The sequence below is a fragment of the Oncorhynchus keta genome, chromosome 19 (genome assembly GCF_023373465.1).
Source record: "Oncorhynchus keta strain PuntledgeMale-10-30-2019 chromosome 19, Oket_V2, whole genome shotgun sequence".
Taxonomy (NCBI): Eukaryota; Metazoa; Chordata; class Actinopteri; order Salmoniformes; family Salmonidae; genus Oncorhynchus; species Oncorhynchus keta.
In genome coordinates, this window is record NC_068439.1 from 20,938,502 (window position 1) to 20,957,375 (window position 18,874).

General features: G+C 42.2%; 1 protein-coding gene across 1 annotated transcript in view; it reads left to right on the forward strand.

The window, feature by feature from the left end:
- LOC118373117 (gamma-aminobutyric acid type B receptor subunit 2-like) overlaps nt 1-8,532 on the forward strand; it is a 412,635-nt gene extending 404,103 nt beyond the window's left edge. The window contains exon 19 of the mRNA XM_052470007.1: nt 5,267-8,532. Coding sequence (XP_052325967.1) covers nt 5,267-5,432 — 166 coding nt within the window. The 3' untranslated portion in view covers nt 5,433-8,532. The remainder of the gene's footprint in view (nt 1-5,266) is intronic.
- Nucleotides 8,533-18,874: the final 10,342 nt, after the last annotated feature.

Consider the following 18,874-nt stretch of genomic DNA (forward strand, 5'->3'; position numbering starts at 1 on the left):
TTCAAACTCAGTGCCTCTTTCCTTGACATGAGAAAATCTAAATAAATCAGCCAAGACCTCAGAAAAATAAATGTAGACCTCCACAAGTCTGGTTCATCCCTGGGAGCAATTTACAAATGCCTGAAGGTACCACGTTCATCTGTACAAACAATCTGTATAAAGCAAGTATAAACACCATGGGACCATGCAGCCGCCACACCGCTCAGGGAGGAGACGCGTTCTGTCTCCTAGAGATGAACGTACTTTGGTGCGAAAAGTGCAAATCAATCCCAGAACAACTCAAAGGACCTTGTGAAGATGCTGGAGGAAACAGGTACAAAAGTATCGATATCCACAGTAAAACGAGTCCTACATCAACATAACCTGAAAGGCCGCTCGGCAAGGAAGAAGCCACTGCTCCAAAACAGTCATTAAAAAAACTAGACTACAGTTTGAACTGCACATGGGGACAAAGATTGTACTTTTCTGGTCTGATGAAACAAAAATAGAACTGTTTGGCTCTAATGACCATCGTTATGTTTGGAGGGAAAAGGGGGAGGCTTGCAACCCGAAGAACATCATCCCAACCGTGAAGCATGGGGGTGGCAGCATCATGTTGTGGGGGTGCTTGCTGCAGGAGGGACTGGTACACTTCGCAAAATAGATGGCTTCATGAGGAAGGAAAATTACGTGGATATGTTGAAGCAACACCTCAAGACATCAGTCAGGAAGTTAAAGCTTGGTCGCAAATGGGTCTTCCAAGTGGACAATGACCCCAAGCATACTTCCAGAATTGTGGCAAAATGGCTTAAGGACAACAAAGTCAAGGTATTGGAGTGGCCATCACAAAGCCCTGACCTCAATCCTATAGAACATTTGTGGGCAGAACTGAAAAAGCGTGTGCGAGCAAGAGGCCTAAAAACCTGACTCAGTTATACCAGCTCTGTCAGGAGGAATGGGCCAAAATTCACCCAACTTTTTGTGGGAAGCTTGTGGAAGGCTACCCAACGTGTTTGACCCAAGTTAAACTATTTAAAGGCAATGCTACCAAATACTAATTGAGTGTATGTAAACTTTTGACCCACTGGGAATGTGATGAAATCAATTAAATTAAATAATTCTCTCTACTATTATTCTGACATTTCACATTCTTAAAATAAAGTGGTGATCCTAACTGACCTAAGACAGGGAATTTTTACTAAGATTAAATGTCAGGAATTGTGAAAAACTGAGTTTAAATGTATTTGGCTAAGATGTATGTAAACTTCCTACTTCAACTGTATATCTTTACATAACTGGCATTTGTTTACGCAATGGGTTTGAAAAGCGATGGCTTTAGCAGGGAGTAGAGATGTGAGCTTTCACACCAAGTGGAAGCATGAAATGTTATTTTTTTCAGATGATCGATCCCCAAAGCCTGAAGAGCTGTGGTTTATGGGTCAGTGGAGAGGAGAGGAGAAGAGGTTAGAGGAAAGGGGAGAGGAGGAGAGGAGAGGAGAGGAGAGGAGAGGAGAGGAGAGGAGAGGAGAGGAGAAGAAAGGGGAGGAGAAGAAAGGGGAGGAGAGGAGGGGAGTAGAGTAGAGGAAAGGAAAGGAGAGGGGAGGAGAGGAGAAGAGAAGGGGAGGAGAGGAGAAGGGGAGGAGAGGAGAAGAGAAGGGGAGTAGATGAAAGGGGGAGGGGAGAAGAGAAGAAAGGGGAGGAGAGGAGGCGAGGGGAGTAGAGGAGAGGGGAGGAGAGGAGGCGAGGGGAGGGGAGGGGAGAGGAAAGGAAAGGAGAGGAGATGTAGTGTAGGGGAGAGCAGGGACGAAAGTAAAATGGGATGAAATTAACTACCCATTTTTACAGATAACACAAAAGCTAGAATGACGTAGTGAAGTCAGCACGTTCCATAAAAACAGACCAGTCTGACCATGTTTCGCCAAGTTATAAACAAAAAATGGTTTTGAGCAATGTACTATAAGAACAAAAAAACAGACCCGGTAATGTTTTTTTGGTTGTAGAGTTGTGTTTTGTCAAAGACAGTACAGCATGAAGATTGAACTAAACGCTCAGCTAAAACTGCTTCTCCAATAGAAATCCCCGATCACACTTGTAAGAGATGTCTTGTCATCTGGTCTAACGGTCGTCTGGCAATGAACTGCGTCTGTGCAGGCAGTCAAATCAAAGGCACTCCTTTAATATAAAGTTGTTTTTGACGAAAATGAAAATGTGTCACAAAATTGGAGTACTTAAGACATTGGCTCAAATCTAGGTTGTGCCTTTAGATTAAGAAAAGGCTTTAAAGGAAGAATTGTTCACTTCTCTCATTAACTTCTCAAATTTAAACCCTGGCCTGGTCTGTTTAGTCTGTTTGGAAATGTACACACCTGTCAAAGGAATTATCCGTAGAGCTCCGAGACAGGATTGTGTCGAGGCACAGATCTCTGGAAAGGTACCAAAAAAAATTATGTAGCATTGAAGGTCCCCAAGAGCACAGTTCTTAAAGCTCATTCTTAAATTAAAGAAATTTGAAAACACCAAGACTCTTCCTGAGCTGGCTGCCCGGCCAAACTGATCAATCAGGGAGGTGACCAAAAACCCGATGGTCACTCTAACAGAGCTCCAGAGCTCCTCTGTGGAGATGGGAGAACCTTCCAGAAGGACAACCATCTCTGCAGCACCCCACCAATCAGGCCTTTATGGTAGAGTGGCCAGATGGAAGCCACTCCTCAGTAAAAGGCACATGACAGCCCGCTTGGAGATTGCCAAAAGGCACCTAAAGACTCTCAGACCATGAGAAACAAGATTCTCTGGTCTGATGAATCCAATATTGAACTCTTTGGCCTGAATGCCAAGCGTCACATCTGGAGGAAACCTGGCACCATGCCTACGGTGAAGCATGGTGGTGACAGCATCATGCTGTGGGGATGTTATTCAGCATCACAGACTAAGAGACTAGTCAGGATCGAGGAAAAGATGAATGGAGCAAAGTACAGAGAGATCCTTGATGAAAACCTGCTCCAGAGTGCTCAGGATCTCAGACTGGGGCGAAGGTTCACCTTCCATCAAGACAGCGACCCTAAGCACACAGCCAAGATAACGCAGGAGTGGCTTCGGGACAAGTCTCTGAATGTCTTTTGAGTGGCCCAGCCAGAGCCAAACCTGACAAAGCTTGAGAGGATCTGCAGAAAAGAATGGGAGAAACTCCCCAAATACAGGTGTGCCAAGCTTGTAGTGTCATCCCCAAGAAGACTCGAGGCTGTAATTGCTGCCAAAGGTGTTTCAACACAGTACTGAGTAAAGGGTATGAATAGTTTTTTAGTTTTAATACATTTTCTAAAATTTCAAAAAAAACAACAGTTTTTGCTTTTTCATTAAATAACCATTTTAGAATAAGGCTAAAACATAACAAAATGTGGAAAAAGTCAAGGGGTCTGAATACTTTCTGATTACACTGTAGGTTTCATGTATCATGCTAGCTAGTCTTGGGTGTTAGCCTGGGAAAAGTTACAGGAGAGATGGGTGGGGTGAAAGTAACGCAATGTAAACTGATGACCTGGAATAAAATAAAATTTAAAGCACAGCCCATTGTCTCCTGTAGTTCATATTGCTTTTATAATGTTCGCAAAATATCAACAAGTGACTGAATGTTTGAAAATTATACATGACATCATTAGAATTATGCCTTAATTGACCTGATGGATCAGCTTCTCACGTAAGATTTTATAAACAGTTCAGTGGTTAAAAATACATATCTTTCTGATTCTGGTGTTCAATTACGTTATGTCAAGACATGGAAATGTGATAAGCATGATGAGATTTCCATTTGTGAAGAGAATGAAGGGGTTTATTCTATCAAACACAAGTAAGGCACATGACAAGGACAGCTGGAGCTAAGCATGAGTAGGGTACGAATAGTTCTAAGCATGAATACTCAACGTAAATAGTGAAAATGATCTCCTACTACATTCCTATTAAAGTGAGATTTTATTCGGATTAATATTGTAAGGCAAAATGATTATTCAAATTGACACAAACATGAAATGATGTCTGATAGTACATTGGTTGAACGTAATGACCATTACAAACCAGAAGAGACAAAACATGGAGATAAGACAGATAGTGTGCACTTCTCACCAGCTGTTACTTCCATCCCAAGGCTGTGTTACTCTCGCCCCGCCTGCAGGTACAGAAGTAACGTTACACTAGTTCTGTTCTCGGTCTATTTCATTTCAACTCATTTACCCTAGAAATGAAACTACAGTTGCTAATGGTAGAGGACCTGTATAAGTTGTGTGTCATAACATTTGGTGTCTCCAGCTCTAAAAGTGTTACTTTCGTCCCAGTTCTCTCCTATGGCCAGTGATGCTTGAGGCGGGATTGGGGTGAGAAGAAGACCCCCACTCCTGATGTGTTACTGTGGGGGGTGGTGGTGGAGAGGGGTGTGAAGGGACCAGGAAGTCTCTCTGACTGTGAGTGGTAATGCCAGTGAGAAGTGAGAAGTCACTGGCCGTGTTGGAATACCCATACTAGGGTACTAAATCGCGTTGAGTGCAGTGGATTGGGTCGAGAGCTTCCAGTTCCTCAGATTCCAAATCACTAAGAACTTAAAATGGTCCACACACACGCATACAGTCGTGAAGAAGTCGCAACAGCCCCTCTTTCCCCTCAGGAGGTTGAAAAGGTTTGGCATGGGCCCTCATTGCACATACTGTATATTTATACTGACTACACACACACACAATCACATGCAATCATCATATATGATGCTGCAACTCTTTTCACCATTTATCCTGATACCTAGTGACCTTACCCGTATACATATCTAACTCTATCCATCCAGTATGCCTGCACTTTGTAAATACGATACTGGAACTGGGTCTGTATATTGTATGCTTACTTACTTTATCTTGTTCTTCTTATTTTTATATCTTGTGTGTTTTTGTTCTACCATGTTATTTTTAGTACTACATTGATATTGATTACTGCATCATTGTTGGAGTTAGAGCTTTAAAAAAGTGTACAAAAAGCCAATTTCAATTATTGAGAGTAAAACAGCACATACAGAAGCTGTCTGGATTGAAATAGTCATTTTACTTGTACTGTGCTGTATGTACAGTATGTATGCAATGTAGCACCACAGAGATTTAGAAATACATATACATTTCACACTTTGACAGCACACTGTGGAAAAAGAATCCTTCAATGTAAACCTTTATTTAGGTGAATATAATGATGTTTAATTATGCTTAACATGCTATGTCACTCATCACCACGTCTCTCTCTCTCTTTCTCTCTCCGTCCACAGCATACAGCGCAGGCTGTCGTTGCAGCTGCCCATCCTGCACCATGCCTACCTACCCTCCATAGGGGGGGTGGACGCCAGCTGTACCAGCCCCAACCCCAGCCCCAGCTCCAGCCCGCGGCACAGACACATGCCCCCGTCCTACCGGGTCATGGTCTCAGGCCTGTGAGCATCAGTTTCCCCTGGCGCTACCAAGAGAAAGACATCCGTGTAAAAAACAACAACAAGCGGACTGTGACTGAGGTCATCAGCGATAGTGGAATAATATGTGTGTTGGACCAGGGAGGGGGAAGTTTTATCCACTCTTCATGCCTCGGTCTCTAGACCCCCTCACTAGAACCATGGGTCGGGGAAAGGGCACAGAGGACCTTACAAACGATGACACAAACCGCAGCTACAACCCCCTCCCCACCCCCCCAGCAGCAGAGGACCAGACCTGACCTGACCAGTAGCGTATCTGCTTCGGAAGGTTTTATGTTGTTGTTTTTTTCCTTTTGCCATACACTTGACTATGTGTGAACTTGTCAAAACTTGAGTATTTCACTACTTCAATGCCTAGAAGGTGTTAGGTGTTGCTATAGGAACAAAGGAGTTCCAGATCGGACTGACGTAGGATTCATCAAAATTCACCGTTGTGAACAAACATGTAAATATCATACTGACTTTGACTTACCGTAAGCTTTGATTGAGTATGCTGTGAATTAACATATGGGGGGATGTTGGGCAGGTCTGTATCAGCGTAGGTCCTGAAAAACTCATATAAAAACTTAAAAACTGGCATCCTACAAAGCAAAATGTAAGACAAATTGGTCTGTGTAATATTACTGCATCATTGTAGTATGTTAATTATGTTAAATGGATTGGCCATTGGCAAGAGGTAAGGCACCAGCGGCCAATTCTTTTAACTTTCACACAGCTTATTTTCCACTTTGCTAAATTTGCATCATTCGTTTTTCTTAAAGATTATACTATCCCGTTTCATAGGTCTTTAATGTGTTTCAACTACCATAATTTAATTTGTCTCCAAACAAGCATGACATGCTAGTACAGGTTAATGCCATTCTGGGCTTAGAGGGCAACAGAACCAAACAGAATAGATGTCCAGGAACTAATAGTAATGTGACTCTATGTACATAAACACAAACAAATAGTCACCTACACAAACACAGAAAGATACACACCTTTAGGTAAAGTATCCACCGTATCCTAGTGGTGTTAGGTGTCCTGACAAGGCTTTGCCAAAGATCAGTCTGAAGACCAGCAAGCTTCCATTACAACGGGTTGGTCTTTGCCCCCACCAGTGTAAATGGTCCAGAAACTGTCATGTCACTCTATGTAGGGAGTGGGGACCACCCAACGCAGCACCCAGAGCTCTGTTACCTCACTGTTGTGAGGCTGAAGGAGAGGCTTTGTAATGACCATATGTTTCATAAGTAAATGAAATAGGTGCATGGTCAGGCAGCATCAAAAGTGGTGCAAAACTCAGATTAAAAACTCGGGAAGAAGATCGATTGACAAGAGATATATGTAGATAGTGAAGAGTGACAAGGAAGTGTGTTTGTCAGTTAGGTTCCATTGGTAGTTTCGAAACAGTGAAATTAAGTTTTAAGTTGTTTCAATCAGTAAATCTGAATTTCAATGACCAAAATGGCAAGTGGAAGATGCATGCGAGCCGTATGTGAACCCTATCCAGGAGACCCCAGCACTGTCAGTCAACGAAACAATGGCACCACAGACTGGGAGAGAAGCATCTGTATATCGTGGCAGGTCTACTATACAGTGATGTTGTGAAAAATCACCTGTCACTTAGCAACAGTGGAACATAACTCATGGTTGCTTTTAAAATGTTTTTCTGTGTAGTCGGCCGAAAGGTAATTTATTGTTGTAAAAAGGGCCGTAGACATAGCTAGCTAACGTTATTTTATTTGTACAACTGTTATCACAAAAAAAAACACAAAAGTGGACAAAATCCATGAATACGCTACGTATCATCATTAGAAGTCTAAATAGATTTGTTTCAGCATATATTTCACCATTGGTGTCTTGGTTAAAAGACGTTTGTTGAGCACTGTGCCTGTAGTTGTATCCTGTAGCCTGCAGGAGCCACAGTATACAGCAGTTCCAGTAGGTAGTGCTGGTGGTGGGGGCTGGGCAAACTAAACTAAACAAGCATCTGTAACCCATCTGTAAATTGTACAAGCTGTCATGATTTCTCTCATTCAATGCTCCAACACCTGGGACATACATTAATTACAGTGTGGGATAGATAGATAACTTGGGGACAATTCCACTCCAGAGAGTGGGCTGCTCTGTGAGCTGGACCTGGCATCTGAACACTGATGAAGTCTGTCAGCCACCGCAAAGAAGAAACCCATTGGAGGACGAGTGATGGGTAGGGGAGGAGCAGGTCTGTTATTGGACACATGTATATGTAACTCCTGTCTGAGCTCCTCCCCCTAGCCTGGAGCCAATTGGGGCTGTCCAGAGCAGCAACACAGCAGCACAGACCTTCCATGAAGCCAAAAGGTTTCTTTCTCCTCCATAAGTGAGACACTGGGTCTGGTTGTTCATTCAGAAAAAAACACATTTTATATATTACATTATATGTGATTCTGTAAAGTTTGCTGATACCCTGATGGTGTCGATGTACGTATGGAATATTTGGTATTTGGCTTTCTCAAGATGGCATGAAATAAAATGTATATTCACATAAGAGTAACCTCTGTTTTTGCAACTGTCATGACAAATTCACTCTGTTGTTTCTTCTCACTCCAAGTCAGTTTTTTAAAAATGTTGTATTTCTTTTTTACTTTGCTTTTAATTCTGCAAACCTGTTGTTCCGCAGACTGATCACAATCTTCAAGAGTACATCATCAAACAGTCAATGTCAATACCACAATTCTGTGAGAAATCCCCCCTATACAATATAATGTAAATGACATGCAGCATTACACTTGCTGCAAGATGCTGAGTGCCATACAAATGTACAACACTTCATAGCTTTGGCTAGCTATATCAGAACGAACCTATAGTACAGTCAATAACATATATATTTTTTAAATCCTTTCCCGGCACCTGTGTCCCTTTTTTTTTGTTATTACAAAATGCCAAATGCTGGTTATCAGGTATTGTTACTTTGCTTTGCAATGTGCCCTAATTTTCTATTATTATTATTTTTTTAATTCTCAACATCTACAAAGTTATTCAAATGCAATGTTGGTAATTAAAGGGCTCATAATAACTCGTAATACACTGCTTATTTATGCTAATGTTCTGTATTCCTCAGTTCTTCTGTTTCTTTCAGTTTAAAGGTGAAAGCACATATACAGTACCAAATCAAAAGTTTAGACACACATACTCATGAAAGGGGTTTTCTTTATTTTTACTATTTTCTACATGGTAAAATAATAGTGGAGACATCAAAACTATGAAATAACACATATGGAATCATGTAGTAACCAAAAAAGTGTTAAACAAATGAAAATATATTTTAGATCTTAGATTCTTCAATGTAGCCACCCTTTGCCTTGATGACAGCTTTGCACACTCTTGGCATTCTCTCAACCAGCTTCACCTGGAATGCTTTTCCAACAGTCTTGAAGGAGTTCCGACATATGCTGAGCACTTGTTGGCCACCTCAATTGGGTTGAGGTCGGGTGATTGTGTAGGCCAGGTCATCTGATGCAGCACTCCATCACTCTCCGTCTTGGTCAAATAGCCCTTACACACCCTGGAGACGTGTTGGGTCATTGTCCTGTTGAAAAACAAATGATAATCCAACAACGCAAACCAGATGGGATGGTGTATCGCTGCAGAATTCTGTCGCAGCCATGCTGGTTAAGTGTGGCTTGAATTCTAAATAAATCACTGACAGTGTCATCAGCAAAGCACCCCCACACCATCACACCTCCTCCTACATGGTTCACGGAGGAAACCACACATGCAGAGACCATCCGTTCACCGACTCTGCGTCTCACAAAGGTCACTGTGGTTGGAACCAAAAATCTAAAATTTGGATTCATCAGACCAAAGTACAGATTTCCACAGGTCTAATGTCCATTCATTGTGTTTCTTGGCTTAAGCAAGTCTCTTCTTCTTATTGGTGTCCTTTAGTCGTGGTTTCTTTGCAGCACTTTGACCATGAAGGCCTGATTCACACAGTCTCCACTGAACAGTTGATGTTGAGGTGTGTCTGTTACTTGAACTCTGTGAAGCATTTATTTGGGCTGAAATTTCTGAGGCTGTTAACTCTAATGAACTTATCCTCTGCAGCAGAGATAACTCTTGGTCTTCATTTCTGTGGCGGTCTTCATGAGAGCCAGTTTCATCACAGCACTTGATGGTTTTTGCGAATGCACTTTCAAAGTTCTTGAAATGTTCCAGATTGACTGACCTTCATGTCATAAAGTAATGATGGACTGTCATTTCTCGTTGCTTATTTAAGCTGTTCTTGCCATAATATGGACTTGGTCTTTTACCAAATAGGGCTGTCTTCTGCATACCACGACCTTCCTTTTCAAGGCACACCTGTTAATTTAAATGCATTCCAGTTGACTACCTCATGAAGCTGGGTGAGAGAATGCCAAGAGTGTGCAAAGCTGTCATCAAGGCAAAGGGTGGCTACTTTGAAAAATCTTTAAAATACTTTAAAATATATTTGGATTTGTTTAAATCTTTTTTGGTTACCTCATGATTCCATATGTGTTATTTCATAGTTTGAATGTTTTCACTATTATACTACAATGTAGAAAATAGTAAAAATAAAGAAAAGCCCTTTAAATGAGTAGGTGTGTCCCAACTTTTGACTGGTACTGTATATATATATTCATATATTTGTATATATTGTCATTAGGGTTTCTGGAAAATCTATATGTCCCAAAATATAAGAATATGATAAATATATATAAAATGATTCATTCTGTAACTGTTTTTGTCAATTTCATATGTGGTATACCATACAAACATTCTAGAATTTAAGTTGACTAAAAAATATGAACCTTATTTTAAATGCTAAATATATGTATGAGAGGGGCAATAACTTGTTTTCTTATTCCAGAAAGATAGAGAACTATATATACAAATCTTTATGTTCATAAAAAATCTTGACGTTCACAACACCCACGATGATACTTGGAACTCAATGGAAACTTTTTTATTTACAGTATCTGTAACTATGTTATGTACAGTTGAGATAGATATGAAAACTTGTATAAAATAAGTATCACACTGGAACACAAGATCATTTTGGAACCATCGGTCGTTATCGGGGGTTTTGAACAACCTTCTTCTTTAATAGTCTGAATGTTATGGACAGCCTTTACTTTTCACATCATCGTTAAATAAAGTGAGACTGAAAATAAATCCATAAAATGTTTGTTTTGATCTATTAAAAATGGAAAATATGTTCAAGAACTTCAGAGATTGTGTCATTGTGCCCATATTCAAAGACCTATTGATGTACTGTTGTCTAAACTTAGGCTACTGCTCTTTACATTTATATTTTCAAGAACATGGAAGTGAAGTAATGCACAGTGTATGTTTTTGTTATTTGGGATTTAAAGCATAGTTATCTTCATTTTAACAGAAATTAAAACAACTGTTTTATCCACAAGGCAAGGTTGTTTAAAGGCCCAGTGCACTCAAAACGTGATTATCCTGTGTTTTATGCATAGCCGCACGAAGTAGGGGTGCTGAGGATGCTGCAGCACCCCCTAAAAAATCAGAATGAGGTATGAGGTTGAAGTTGGAGTAATACTGTGAAAATTATGATAATGTCCTTTTAGTATAAGAACTGTTTGAAAAGGCCGCCTGAAATGTCAGCCTGTTTTGGTGGGATGGAGTTGAGGCAGTAAATTTGATAATAGACCAAAAAGAAAAAGATCCAAACCTCTCTGCCAGCTAGTTTTCAGTTATTCCATCCCCATTCAGACCACTCACAGACAGTCCAAGCAAAATTCTTGCTTGAGAAATTATTCTTTGCTATTTTTGTTTATTTGTTTAACCATTTTAATTGTAAGGTGCTTAATTGTTAACCAGAAATGATTTCATATTGAGATAAACTCTGCATTGAACCTTTAAGAATTAATGAGCTACTTTGTTTCTTCACCTCAGAACCCTTCTAGGAGGAGACCAAATGAATGCATGACCACAAAGAATGGAGTGCAATTATTTACAGATCTTCCTGAACACTTCCGGAGGTAGTCCGGGACGAATTGATTGGTTGGATGAATGCTCAGTGGGCAGAGCTTAGTGGCAGATTAGTGGAAGGAGTTTACAGGTGAGAGTCAAATAAATAAAATGCTTGCAGGGAGCCAGTTGGAGGGTGTTAAACACGGGTTATGACACAGTGTGTCAATTTATTAATAGGTAAATGGAAGACGGTCCTCCTCGAAAGCCTCCTTTTGGCGAGGAAGCACAAGTGTATCCTACCGGAGTCCTTCGCGGAAGAGTTTTGAAATCTGCCACATCCCCATTGAATCAGCTATTGTTTTCTCGAAGGAGAAAAGCATGCAAACATTTAAAAATGATATGCTACTAATCCTTTTAACTATAAAATATATTGCACAACCAGCTAAATTTGTTTTAGGAGGGAGGAGAGAGGACACAGGAGCTGAGCAAATCTAATTGAGAAAAGGCCAAGGTTGCCAGTTCGAATCCTGATGCAGCTTTTTTTGCCCAACCTTACCCAACATACTTAACTGATATTTCTAATCTTCTGACATTCTGAATGACAAATTTACTGAACAGCTTTATAAACGTGAAAAAAAAATAGTTTGGTGCCCTCCCCTTTGCTGACGTAGTGGACTAGGCACTGGGATAGGAACCAGAAGGTCACAGGTGCTAATCTTGCCAATGCCCTTTCTCAAAAAAGGTATATTTACATTTCTGGAGTTCGATGTCAGACCAGTCATTCTTGCTTTAAATTGTGAGTCTAGATAAACTATTTTAACATTTTAATTCACAGGGCAATAAATATAAAACACCACGTAAAAAAAACATGCTGTTATTTTAGATTCTGAACTCAATTTCTCAAATAACACATTAGGAATGTGACCAAAATAGCTTTTACCATGAGGAGCATTGCCAATGTGCTGCCATTTCTCTCTCAGGCTGATACAGAGAGACTCATCCATGCTTTTATTACAAGCAGTCTTGACTACTGTAATGCTCTCCTGTATGGTCTACTCAAGAAAGCCATTGGTCAACTGAAAAACATACAGAATGCTGCAGCACGGGTACTGACCAAGACCAGACAGAGAGCACACATTACACCGGTTTAAAGGTCTCTGTACTGTAAAACATACAGAATGCTGCAGCATGGGTACTGACCAAGACCAGACAGAGAGCACACATTACACCGGTTTAAAGGTCTCTGTACTGTAAAACATACAGAATGCTGCAGCACGGGTACTGACCAAGACCAGACAGAGAGCACACATTACACCGGTTTTAAGGTCTCTGTACTGTAAAACATACAGAATGCTGCAGCACGGGTACTGACCAAGACCAGACAGAGAGCACACATTACACCGGTTTAAAGGTCTCTGTACTGTAAAACATACAGAATGCTGCAGCATGGGTACTGACCAAGACCAGACAGAGAGCACACATTACACCGGTTTAAAGGTCTCTGTACTGTAAAACATACAGAATGCTGCAGCATGGGTACTGACCAAGACCAGACAGAGAGCACACATTACACCGGTTTTAAGGTCTCTGTACTGTAAAACATACAGAATGCTGCAGCATGGGTACTGACCAAGACCAGACAGAGAGCACACATTACACCGGTTTTAAGGTCTCTGTACTGTAAAACATACAGAATGCTGCAGCATGGGTACTGACCAAGACCAGACAGAGAGCACACATTACACCGGTTTAAAGGTCTCTGTACTGTAAAACATACAGAATGCTGCAGCATGGGTACTGACCAAGACCAGACAGAGAGCACACATTACACCGGTTTAAAGGTCTCTGTACTGTAAAACATACAGAATGCTACAGCATGGGTACTGACCAAGACCAGACAGAGAGCACACATTACACCGGTTTAAAGGTCTCTGTACTGTAAAACATACAGAATGCTGCAGCACGGGTACTGACCAAGACCAGACAGAGAGCACACATTACACTGGTTTAAAGGTCTCTGTACTGTAAAACATACAGAATGCTGCAGCATGGGTACTGACCAAGACCAGAGAGCACACATTACACCGGTTTAAAGGTCTCTGTACTGTAAAACATACAGAATGCTGCAGCACGGGTACTGACCAAGACCAGACAGAGAGCACACATTACACCGGTTCTAAGGTCTCTGTACTGTAAAACATACAGAATGCTGCAGCAGGGTACATGGGTACTGACCAAGACCAGACAGAGAGCACACATTACACCGGTTTAAAGGTCTCTGTACTGTAAAACATACAGAATGCTGCAGCATGGGTACTGACCAAGACCAGACAGAGAGCACACATTACACCGGTTTAAAGGTCTCTGTACTGTAAAACATACAGAATGCTGCAGCATGGGTACTGACCAAGACCAGACAGAGCACACATTACACCGGTTTAAAGGTCTCTGTACTGTAAAACATACAGAATGCTGCAGCATGGGTACTGACCAAGACCAGACAGAGAGCACACATTACACCGGTTTAAAGGTCTCTGTACTGTAAAACATACAGAATGCTGCAGCATGGGTACTGACCAAGACCAGAGAGCACACATTACACCGGTTTAAAGGTCTCTGTACTGTAAAACATACAGAATGCTGCAGCACGGGTACTGACCAAGACCAGACAGAGAGCACACATTACACCGGTTCTAAGGTCTCTGTACTGTAAAACATACAGAATGCTACAGCATGGGTACTGACTAAGACCAGACAGAGAGCACACATTACACCGGTTTAAAGGTCTCTGTACTGTAAAACATACAGAATGCTGCAGCATGGGTACTGACCAAGACCAGACAGAGAGCACACATTACACCGGTTTAAAGGTCTCTGTACTGTAAAACATACAGAATGCTGCAGCATGGGTACTGACCAAGACCAGACAGAGAGCACACATTACACTGGTTTAAAGGTCTGTAAAACATACAGTACTGTAAAACATACAGAATGCTGCAGCATGGGTACTGACCAAGACCAGACAGAGGGCACACATTACACTGGTTTTAAGGTCTCTGTACTGTAAAACACACAGAATGCTGCAGCACGGGTACTGACCAAGACCAGACAGAGAGCACACATTACACCGGTTTAAAGGTCTCTGTACTGTAAAACATACAGAATGCTGCAGCACGGGTACTGACCAAGACCAGACAGAGAGCACACATTACACCGGTTTAAAGGTCTCTGTACTGTAAAACATACAGAATGCTGCAGCACGGGTACTGACCAAGACCAGACAGAGAGCACACATTACACCGGTTTAAAGGTCTCTGTACTGTAAAACATACAGAATGCTGCAGCATGGGTACTGACCAAGACCAGACAGAGAGCACACATTACACCGGTTTAAAGGTCTCTGTACTGTAAAACATACAGAATGCTGCAGCATGGGTACTGACCAAGACCAGACAGAGAGCACACATTACACTGGTTTTAAGGTCTCTGTACTGTAAAACACACAGAATGCTGCAGCACGGGTACTGACCAAGACCAGACAGAGAGCACACATTACACCGGTTTTAAGGTCTCTGTACTGTAAAACACACAGAATGCTGCAGCACGGGTACTGACCAAGACCAGACAGAGAGCACACATTACACCGGTTTAAAGGTCTCTGTACTGTAAAAGACCAGACAGAGAGCACACATACAGAATGCTGCAGCACGGGTACTGACTAAGACCAGACAGAGAGCACACATTACACCGGTTTAAAGGTCTCTGTACTGTAAAACATACAGAATGCTGCAGCATGGGTACTGACCAAGACCAGACAGAGAGCACACATTACACCGGTTTAAAGGTCTCTGTACTGTAAAACATACAGAATGCTGCAGCATGGGTACTGACCAAGACCAGACAGAGAGCACACATTACACCGGTTTAAAGGTCTCTGTACTGTAAAACATACAGAATGCTGCAGCATGGGTACTGACCAAGACCAGACAGAGAGCACACATTACACCGGTTTAAGGTCTCTGTACTGTAAAACATACAGAATGCTGCAGCATGGGTACTGACCAAGACCAGACAGAGAGCACACATTACACCGGTTTAAAGGTCTCTGTACTGTAAAACATACAGAATGCTGCAGCATGGGTACTGACCAAGACCAGACAGAGAGCACACATTACACTGGTTTAAAGGTCTCTGTACTGTAAAACATACAGAATGCTGCAGCATGGGTACTGACCAAGACCAGAGAGCACACATTACACCGGTTTAAAGGTCTCTGTACTGTAAAACATACAGAATGCTGCAGCACGGGTACTGACCAAGACCAGAGGGTAGCACACATTACACCGGTTTAAAGGTCTCTGTACTGTAAAACATACAGAATGCTGCAGCACGGGTACTGACCAAGACCAGACAGAGAGCACACATTACACCGGTTCTAAGGTCTCTGTACTGTAAAACATACAGAATGCTACAGCATGGGTACTGACCAAGACCAGACAGAGAGCACACATTACACCGGTTTAAAGGTCTCTGTACTGTAAAACATACAGAATGCTGCAGCATGGGTACTGACCAAGACCAGACAGAGAGCACACATTACACTGGTTTAAAGGTCTCTGTACTGTAAAACATACAGAATGCTGCAGCATGGGTACTGACCAAGACCAGACAGAGAGCACACATTACACCGGTTTTAAGGTCTCTGTACTGTAAAACATACAGAATGCTGCAGCATGGGTACTGACCAAGACCAGACAGAGAGCACACATTACACTGGTTTTAAGGTCTCTGTACTGTAAAACATACAGAATGCTGCAGCACAGGTACTGACCAAGACCAGACAGAGAGCACACATTACACCGGTTTTAAGGTCTCTGTACTGTAAAACATACAGAATGCTGCAGCACGGGTACTGACCAAGACCAGACAGAGAGAACACATTACACCGGTTTAAAGGTCTCTGTACTGTAAAACATACAGAATGCTGCAGCATGGGTACTGACCAAGACCAGACAGAGAGCACACATTACACCGGTTTAAAGGTCTCTGTACTGTAAAACATACAGAATGCTGCAGCATGGGTACTGACCAAGACCAGACAGAGAGCACACATTACACCGGTTTAAAGGTCTCTGTACTGTAAAACATACAGAATGCTGCAGCATGGGTACTGACCAAGACCAGACAGAGAGCACACATTACACCGGTTTTAAGGTCTCTGTACTGTAAAACATACAGAATGCTGCAGCATGGGTACTGACCAAGACCAGACAGAGAGCACACATTACACCGGTTTAAAGGTCTCTGTACTGTAAAACATACAGAATGCTACAGCATGGGTACTGACCAAGACCAGACAGAGAGCACATATTACACTGGTTTAAAGGTCTCTGTACTGTAAAACATACAGAATGCTACAGCATGGGTACTGACCAAGACCAGACAGAGAGCACATATTACACTGGTTTAAAGGTCTCTGTACTGTAAAACATACAGAATGCTACAGCATGGGTACTGACCAAGACCAGACAGAGAGCACATATTACACTGGTTTAAAGGTCTCTGTACTGTAAAACATACAGAATGCTACAGCATGGGTACTGACCAAGACCAGACAGAGAGCACATATTACACTGGTTTAAAGGTCTCTGTACTGTAAAACATACAGAATGCTACAGCATGGGTACTGACCAAGACCAGACAGAGAGCACACATTACACCGGTTCTAAGGTCTCTGTACTGTAAACCATACAGAATGCTGCAGCATGGGTACTGACCAAGACCAGACAGAGAGCACACATTACACCGGTTTAAAGGTCTCTGTACTGTAAAACATACAGAATGCTGCAGCATGGGTACTGACCAAGACCAGACAGAGAGCACACATTAACCGGTTCTAAGGTCTCTGTACTGTAAAACATACAGAATGCTGCAGCACAGGTACTGACCAAGGCCAGACAGAGAGCACACATTACACCGGTTTAAAGGTCTCTGTACTGTAAAACATACAGAATGCTGGAGCATGGGTACTGACCAAGACCAGACAGAGAGCACACATTACACCGGTTCTAAGGTCTCTGTACTGTAAAACATACAGAATGCTGCAGCACAGGTACTGACCAAGGCCAGACAGAGAGCACACATTACACCGGTTTAAAGGTCTCTGTACTGTAAAACATACAGAATGCTGCAGCACAGGTACTGACCAAGACCAGACAGAGAGCACACATTACACTGGTTTAAAGGTCTCTGTACTGTAAAACATACAGAATGCTGCAGCATGGGTACTGACCAAGACCAGACAGAGAGCACACATTACACCGGTTTAAAGGTCTCTGTACTGTAAAACATACAGAATGCTGCAGCACGGATACTGACCAAGACCAGACAGAGAGCACACATTACACCGGTTTAAAGGTCTCTGTACTGTAAAACATACAGAATGCTGCAGCACGGGTACTGACCAAGACCAGACAGAGAGCACACATTACACCGGTTTAAAGGTCTCTGTACTGTAAAACATACAGAATGCTGCAGCATGGGTACTGACCAAGACCAGACAGAGAGCACACATTACACCGGTTTAAAGGTCTCTGTACTGTAAAACATACAGAATGCTGCAGCACGGGTACTGACCAAGACCAGACAGAGAGCACACATTACACCGGTTTAAAGGTCTCTGTACTGTAAAACATACAGAATGCTGCAGCATGGGTACTGACCAAGACCAGACAGAGAGCACACATTACACCGGTTTAAAGGTCTCTGTACTGTAAAACATACAGAATGCTGCAGCACGGGTACTGACCAAGACCAGACAGAGAGCACACATTACACCGGTTTAAAGGTCTCTGTACTGTAAAACATACAGAATGCTGCAGCATGGGTACTGACCAAGACCAGACAGAGAGCACACATTACACCGGTTTAAAGGTCTCTGTACTGTAAAACATACAGAATGCTGCAGCATGGGTACTGACCAAGACCAGACAGAGAGCACACATTACACCGGTTTAAAGGTCTCTGTACTGTAAAACATACAGAATGCTGCAGCACGGGTACTGACCAAGACCAGACAGAGAGCACACATTACACCGGTTTAAAGGTCTCTGTACTGTAAAACATACAGAATGCTGCAGCATGGGTACTGACCAAGACCAGACAGAGAGCACACATTACACCGGTTTAAAGGTCTCTGTACTGTAAAACATACAGAATGCTGCAGCACGGGTACTGACCAAGACCAGACAGAGAGCACACATTACACCGGTTTTACGGTTTCTGACCTGGCTGCCTGTGAGTTGTAGAATTTTCAGATTATTCTATTGGTTTTTAAATCAATCCACGATTGTGCACCCCAATACATGTCAGATATGCTTTTAAGTTATGTACCCAGTAGGTCCCTCAGGTCCTCTGGCACTGACCTTTTAACAATCCCAAAGCCTAGGACCAAGAGGCAAGGAGAGGCAGCCTTTAGTTACT